Raw genomic sequence first — 8,318 nt, 5'->3', positions numbered from 1 at the left:
TACCTCAATGGGAGTTCTTTTATTTAGTGGAATAGAAGGCGACCTGTTGATCAAGTAACAGGCAGTATTAGCAGCTTCAGCCCAAAAACGCTTGCTCATCCTGGCATTAGACAGCATGCAACGGGCCTTGGATATGATGGATCTGTTCATGCGTTCGGCCACACCATTCTGTTGTGGAGTATGGGGTATGGTGTGATGCCTTACAATACCTTCTGATCTGCAATAATCATTAAATTTACGCGAACAAAATTCTCCACCATTATCAGTGCGAAGCAATTTCACCTTCCTTTCAGTTTGCCTTTCAATCATGACTTTCCAGTCCTTAAAAGCAGCAAAGGTATCATCTTTCTGTTTCAGAAAATAGGGCCACACCCTTCTAGAGTAATCATCAATAATGGTGAGCATGTAACGGGCACCACCAAGCGAGGGCTTACGGGAAGGACCCCATAAATCCGCATGAATATAATCAAGAGTACCTTTAGTGGTGTGAACAGAAGTGTTGAAACGTACCCTTTTATGCTTCCCGAAAATACAGTGCTCACAAAACTTCATTTTACTCGAAGTGCAGCCATCCAGTAGGTTTCTCCTCATCAATTCTGCCATACCATGGTGACTCATATGTCCCAGACGCATATGCCAAAGGTTAGTTTTACTAGGTTCCTCATTAGTAACAGCAGCAACAGCGGAATCAGAACCAGTTAAAGTACACCCTCTAAGGACATATAACTTTGCAGAATTGAGATCACCCTTTAAGCAGACGAGATTACCTCTTGATACCTTCAGAACACCATCCGAACCAGAATATTTGTAACCTTTTGCATCAAGCGTGCTCAATGAAATAAGATTTCTGGACATCCCTGGTATGTACCTGACGTTTTTCAGAGTGCGTGTCATGCCATCATGTGTCTTGATCTGAACCGATCCAATCCCCACAATATCACACGGGCTATTATCTCCCATCCGCACAACATCTCCTTTCGGCATAGACTTATAAGAGCTAAACCAATTTCTGTTAATGCAAATATGAAATGAACATGCGGAATCAAGGATCCATTCATCATGACCAGCAACACAACCGGCAAATACCACCAGACTATCTCCAGATTCTTCATCAGACACGGCAGCAGCAACAGAGACCTTACCAGCCGACTTGTTTTTCTTCTTCTCCTTATTCTGTACTTTTCTGCAATCCTCAACATTGTGATTTGTTAGCTTGCAATAAACACAGAATTTTTTATTACCATGCGGCTTGGACTTTGAACGGCCTCGTCTTTCATAGTTTTTTCTTCCATCATCATTGGAGGATCTGTTATCAGTTCTGCCTCTCACAAGCAAAGCATTGCCTCTGGAGGACGACGTCCTGTCATTCTGCACCATACCTTTCATCTTCTCCCTTGATTGGAGAGCCTCATAAACTTCCTTTAAGGTTAGTTCATCACGGCTCAAGAGTATGGTGTCACGAAAATTTGTATACGAAGTTGGCAAAGAACATAACAGTAAAAGACCTAAGTCCTCATCATCATACTTCACCTCCATTGATACTAGATCGGCGACGATCTTCTTAAATTCAGCGATGTGGTTTATCACTGAATCTTCTTCCTTCATCTTCAGGGTGAACAACTTCATCTTCATCTGCATCTTACTGGTTAGATCTTTGGACATACAGATCGATTCCAGTTTCAGCCATAGTTCTGCAGCAGTTTTTTCTTTCAGACACTCCTGCAAAATATCATTATGAAGATGTAACTGTATTAAGGCAAGAGCCTTCTGATCCTTGCGGATCTCTTCTGGAGTCCACTCGGCCTTCGTCTTCTTCCCGAAGCTATCCAGCGCCTCATCATAATCGTGAGTTTGCGCCAGAATTCCCCTCATCTTGACTTGCCATAGCGAGAACCGCGTGTCGTAGTTCAGCAACGGTAGATCAAACTTCATCGACGTCGACATGAAATCCAAACAGCAACCAAAGCTCTGATACCACTTGTTATGAACGAACGGCGTATGGAATATGAAGTAAAGAATCAAACCGCAAGGAGACACACGATTTACGTGGAAAACCCCTTCAATGTGAAAGGGAAAAACCACGGGCACCAGCCGTCAACAATCTCACTATATCAAGAGTTTGGGGTTACACGCCTAAGGCGGCTTACAAGAGAATCTGAAGATCTCTCTCTCTTCTATCTCTTCTGTCTGACTCTCGGTACAAAACCCTAGCAAGGGTGCTAGTATATATATAGTACCGACACCCCAGACAGGGGGTATTGAGCGGTACGGACTCTCGGTCCCGTGATAGGATGGAACTCCTCTTCGTCCGACCTTGAGTCCTCTTCGTCCTGGAGTCGGGTGCGCCTGGGACTCCGCCTCGTCCGACCTCAAGCCTGGGGTCGGATGCGCTTGACCCCTTGAGGGTCGATCTCCGATTCGCCCGACCCCGAGTCCTGGGGTCGGGAGATGCTCCGACTCGCCCGACCCCAAAATCCAGGGGTCGGGAGACGCTCCGCCTCGCCCGGCCCCGAGTCCCGGGGTCGGGAGATTCTCCGCCTCGCCCGACCCTAAGTGTAAAAGGTCGGGAAGGTCAGCCTTTATCCTGGAGTGAATTTGGAACAACTCCAACAAGGGTGAGGGCCGCCGTGAAGGGCTCCCGCGAGTGCGTCGAGTTCGGCGCCGGCGACCTCGTCGTCTTCCCCAAGGGCCTCAGCTGCACCTGGGACGTCGTCGTCGGCGTCGACAAGCACTACAACTTCGACCCCTCCTGAATTATCAGCACCACACGTCCAGCCGACCACACGCCCTCATCGTTCTTCTTCTTCTTCTCCTTTTTTCTGACGCGCCTGAAACTCCTCCTGACGTGAGTTACAGTATGTAAAACCTCTGGAACGATGACTACCATGATTTAGCTAGCAAGGATTTGTGTGGTAGCCACTAGTTTTCGCTTTCAGAAGTTGTGAGTCAACAGAAACTGATGGCAGCAATGCAAGGACGATGTTCTTGATTGGATGCTTTCTCTCCTTGACCGTCGATTTGCCGGTTAAACTATGAGCAAAGGAAGGTCCAAAGGCAGCCCTGTCTTTAGTGTTGTGACACCTGTGCGGTGTGCCATCGTCACCAGATGGCGCCTCTGCTTTGAGCTTAATGATGGTCACTCGCCGGTTGCTTTTGGTATTGCGCTTCTCCTTTTCTTCGCCTCCCCGCTTTCAACTTCAGTAGCCGGCTTCGGCCTCGGCAGGCTTTGGGGTGCGTGAAGAGAGTAAAGTGGATGACGACGAGCTCGACGATGCCATCCTTGCTGATCGGGCAAGTCCGGTCCAGAAAGCGATGGCCCTCGCCATGGCGACTTGAGACTTGACCTTCCTCGCAGTTTCACACCTCGCTCTCTTGCCTGGTGACTTTCCGTCGGTCCTTGTACGGCGCAATGGTGCAGCGTGGTAGCGGTGCTACTGGCCCGTGGTGCAGGATGCCGTTACATTGGGAGCTAAAATGGCAAGGCTGAAAAATTCAGAAAACTGATAGTAGTCAAACCCCAGTTACCCAAACACAAAAATGAAAAATCGCCAATGCCCGCGGGGGACAGATGGGCCAGAGAGGCCTTGGCAGCTGAGTCCAAAAGCCTGCGGCAGGGAGCGTATGCGGGCTGCAGCCGAGCTGCATTTTGTGGAAGGTGAGCTTAACCGGCCCATCCTGGAATCTTTTTTATTTTTATATTTTTTATTTTACGATTTTGCAAAAATATACTGCCGTCCCAAAAAATAGCAGAACTAGAAATAGATCCACGTCACCGGTTTAAACGGCGGTAGGAAGTTACCGTCGTTGGCGGTAGGTGCACTGTAGCACCCTTACCGCCTTTTCATCCGGCGGTATCTCTCTCCTCTAGGCAGCACACTTTTAAAAAATCATAACTAATTCATATAAACTCGAATGGAGATAAACTTTATTTTGAGCAAAATGAAAAAACAGGTTTTACAATTTTCATATAAAGTTTATCACCATTCGAGTTCACTGGTAGAGAATTGGCCTTTAGTCCCGGTTGGTAGGGTGCATATCTCTCGGATATCCATCCGGGATAAACCAACCGGGACAAAAGGGGGGGTCTTTAGTCCCGGGTCTTTTAACCGGGAGTAAAGGACCCCCTTTAGTCCCGGTTGGTGACACCAACCGGGACTAAAGGGGTCCCCTTTAGTCCCGGCTCGATTCCAACCGGGACTAAATGGCGCTTGCATGGCACTGCCGTGACGCCTGAATTTTTCATGCATGCATCACGTATACGTAGTACCGCAGCCCTTTTAATTTGTTAACCTTGTAGTTGAGATTTTTTTAGAACAAAATCAACTAGTATTTAAAAGAATGGGATTTGTAATTATACAATTACTATATATATACACAATCCTTATACACAATTCATATACACAATTCAACTAGCTTAGTACAAATGGATCATAATTAGCGCATATTATATATACAAATAAATCAAAGTATCTTCCTACGATCTTTCCGTCGTGGTGTTGCTGATCGGAGTGTCTAATTGTCGTCCATCGTAATAAAATTCTTCTCTTGGATTTACCACCTCGTCCATTATGAATCCAATGAGACCTTCACATATTGCCGCTACTCTTTTTTCCTTCAAGAGTCCTTGTTGAATATTTAACATCTATAATTTGGAAATTTGTGAATGTTACATGAACAAATACATATAAGGAGCTAGAAAATAATTAACTAGTAATATATTTATTTTACGTGGGTCCCGTGGGTCCCTCTGCATCATCTTCGGTCCCTTGGGTCCCAAAAAACTGTGCATGTGCTCACAGATGTAGTAGCCACATAGATTATTCCCGGGTTCCTGTCTTAAGCACTTCAGTGCGGAAAAAAATAAGTTATGAAATATTCGTGTTATACAATGTAATAAATGTGCAGACTGCATACGTACCGGGAAGTCTGTGTTCCATGTAAGATTTTCTTTGAATGGACCTTTGTGTGTCCTTATGAATTGTTTCCATGCGCTGCGGATTAGAATAATGAATGACATAGTGTAACAGGGATAAATTTAGGAAATAAATTTTTGCATAGAGATAAAGGTCCAGAATTATTACAAGCCTAGCATGTCTTGCAATTCTTGGTAGTCCACCGGATCTTTCCTTAACGAATCAAAGACAGTGACGTGGCTTCTTTCAGACTCAATTATAATAAGGATCCAGTGGAAGCTGCGTACGTAAAATGTTCATGCATATTAGAGCTAACTAACATGTAGAGATAAGGAAAAAGACATCGAAAGTAGACGGTATACACACACTTACTTGAAGTTGTATGGAAGTAGTATGAAATCCTTGAATGTTTGTTTGTGTAGGAAATTGTATATTTCCGCAAAGGTTTTTTCCGGCGCTAATTGTATCTGTTGTTGGTTAACTACAGATGGATCCATGAAGCCTACATGTAGGTACGCCTCTCGGCGGCATGTCTGAATTAGCATCCTACATGACATGGAAGATGAAGTTAGTACGGTGACGCACGCTAAAATTTACATGTAGAGATAATAAATGGACACTTACAGAATCCAAGCGCTGATCAGAGAGACGTCCAGGGCATCATGATGGTACACTTCGTATATATCCTTGAAGTCTAGCCACAGCACTTTCTCCCCTTCACCGTGAAAATCTATCGGTTTTACCTTCATGCCGATCATCTCCCTCGAGTTGGCGGATGCCATCATGTACCATTGATGGAATTCGTACATCTTTGTTGATAGCTTCCGTACCATTGAAGGCTTTACTAGAGGTTTGCCTAGCTCATAAGTCCACTTCGGCTCAGGGGGCGGTGCAGTTGGCGTCTCAACTTGCCCTATGCATTCATCAAGTCCCAGACCTGTTTCTTCCATGAACTTCAATATATTTGCTTGTTGATCCAAGGGCATTGCTTTTACCCGTTGAGCATCTTTTTTTGATAAATGGCTGAGGTCGAGGACTGGACCGCTGGAGGATGATTTTCCTTTCCTTTTATCCTTTTCATCAGCCTTTACTAGAGCCTGTTCATAGTTTGACAAGAGTGGTATCCTTTTCTTGGCTCCTTCTTCCATCCTGATAAAAAAGTTTAAATCTCACCGACTTACTGGCGGTGGCTCCATCTCCCTTGCCTTTTTTAATTCGGCTTGTTTCTTGAACCACTCACTGGCCTCTCGTTGGATTTCTGCCCACTGTTCTTCATGAGACATTGCCTCAAAGCGTTCCTTACGAGCCACTTCAGGGTCCTTTGTTTTCTTCTTTCTCTGTCTTTGCTTGGGAGGCGGTACTCGTGACTTCTTTAGTGGTGCTGCAGGTTCCTTCAAGGGGGCCGCTCTTGGTGCCGGCGACGGTGATCGGGGAGGGGTGTTGTTATTGTCGTCGTCGCTCCCAGCACCAGGATGTGGTGGAGATGGAGACCTTGATATAGATGGAAGGGACGGTCCTGGAGCAGGAGATGCCGGTCTCGAGGTATGAGGAGAAGGTCGCTGCTGGGGATCTACGGGGAGCGGTCTTGAGGTCTGAGGAGATGGCTCCGTGCCGGGAATAATGATATAGCGTTTCTTCCATAGAATGATCCCATGAAGCGCATCTGCCAATGTCTTTTCCCCGTCGCCTCCCGGGAAGTCGAGCTCTAGACCTTCATACTGGGGATCAACTATTTGCTCGACGCAGACGCTGGCGTAGCCTGTTGGAATGTCCATGTCATGACTGCTCTGCCGTGCCAGGGTTGCTAACGCACTCCCGTACGCTACCTGTACATATAGCAGAAGTAAACAAGTTGAACTCCGATCTCGAGGCCTGGATCAATTGACAAGATTGCATAAATATTATGTATAAGTATACCTTAATAGTGAGGTTGCCGACCGGTGCATGCAGCTCACATGAGGTCCGTTGCGTGATGGCATCCACGGGGAACCGTTGCTCCTCCACGGGTAACCTGGGCGTCTGCGCATCGGGGACCCCTGTAGAAGCACAACTGCTCCCGAGGCGTTGAGAAGGGCTGGCGGTGTTAGGATTCGGCATTCCTCCAGATTGGGCCAACTCCGCAACTGCGTCGGCCACCCGCCGATTGATTTCATCCATCATTCTTTGTTCTAGCATCTGCCGCCAGCTCTCCTCGATCTGTTCCTTTCTTCGCTTCCGGCTTCTGTAAGAGGCGCTATCGCCTCGGAAAGCGAACTTCCACGGAACCACCCCGAACCCCCGGCAACGTCCTGGGTGCTCTGGATTACCGAGGGCCAATGTGAGCTCATCATTTTCTCGGTCCACCCTCAACCTCCCAGCCTTGGAATCTTCAATGTTCTTCATGAGATGTTCGGCCTTCTCACGTATTGTGTCATTGAAAATCAGCGTCCCATCCTCTTGGCTTAGGGAGCCTCCATGAGCGTAGTACCAGTTCTTTGATCGTTCGGGCCATTCAATAGTTGCAGGTACGATTCCCCGTTCGATCAGATCTTGTTCCATCTTCCTCCACTTGGGAATTGCTGAGCCATACCCACCTCGCCCCAAATGATGGTGGTAGCCCTTCTGACTAGCATTTGCTGTGTTGGTCGTGATCTTTTTCACACCTTCTTCACTCCTCTTGTATTCAACAAATGCATCCCAGTGGTCCCTCAACTTTGGCCACGCGTTGAAGTCTGGAGTTTTGCCCTTCTTGATGTAGTGGGTGTCCAGCATCTTCTTGAATGTCTGGAATTGAGTAGCCATCTTCTTAAGCGTCCACGCTTTGACATCCTTCTCACTATATCCTTCGGGGAATGTGAAATGTCTCTTCACATCTTCCCACAGCATATTCTTTTCTGTCTCTGGAAGGGCGTACGGATTATCGCTTCTGCCCTTCCATTCTCTGATGCTGATAGGCACGTTGTCCCGGACGATTGCCCCGATTTGACTCACGTACTTCTTTGCTACTTTCTCGGGAGCAACCGGCCTGCCCTCTTCTGTAACTTCGGTGATGACAAGCCTCCCTTCCATCACCTTTGTACGACCTCGAGTCTTCTGCCCTTGTGTCGATCCGGAGGGCTAACAGTTCAAAATTCGTTAATTAGTACGTAGTAGTAGCGGTGGCGTGAAACAATACAAGAATGGTTGTATATACCTCGCCGGAACCTTTCGCCACGGCAAGTTGTTGCTGCGGCTGTTGCTCTTCATTCCCATCGGCGGACATGTTGCCCTCTTCATCCGTGTATGATAGTGGAACGTTGTCGCCACTACCATCACCAGCGATTATCTGCTCCATGATATACCTTGCGGTCTCATCGTCTGCCATTTCAACTATTGATGGAAACATACATGGAATCATACATGACAGTCATAGAAATCGTCTTACTA

At 46.9% G+C, this 8,318-nt stretch overlaps 1 protein-coding gene across 1 annotated transcript in view; it reads left to right on the top strand.

The window, feature by feature from the left end:
* The window catches only part of LOC101759151, a 6,413-nt gene extending 3,359 nt beyond the window's left edge, over positions 1–3,054 (top strand). The window contains exon 3 of the mRNA XM_012848438.1: positions 2,616–3,054. Coding sequence (XP_012703892.1) covers positions 2,616–2,753 — 138 coding nt within the window. The 3' untranslated portion in view covers positions 2,754–3,054. The remainder of the gene's footprint in view (positions 1–2,615) is intronic.
* Positions 3,055–8,318: the final 5,264 nt, after the last annotated feature.

Source organism: Setaria italica, chromosome VIII (genome assembly GCF_000263155.2).
Source record: "Setaria italica strain Yugu1 chromosome VIII, Setaria_italica_v2.0, whole genome shotgun sequence".
Classification (NCBI taxonomy): domain Eukaryota; kingdom Viridiplantae; phylum Streptophyta; class Magnoliopsida; order Poales; family Poaceae; genus Setaria; species Setaria italica.
This window is presented reverse-complemented; position numbering and strand designations above follow the sequence as displayed.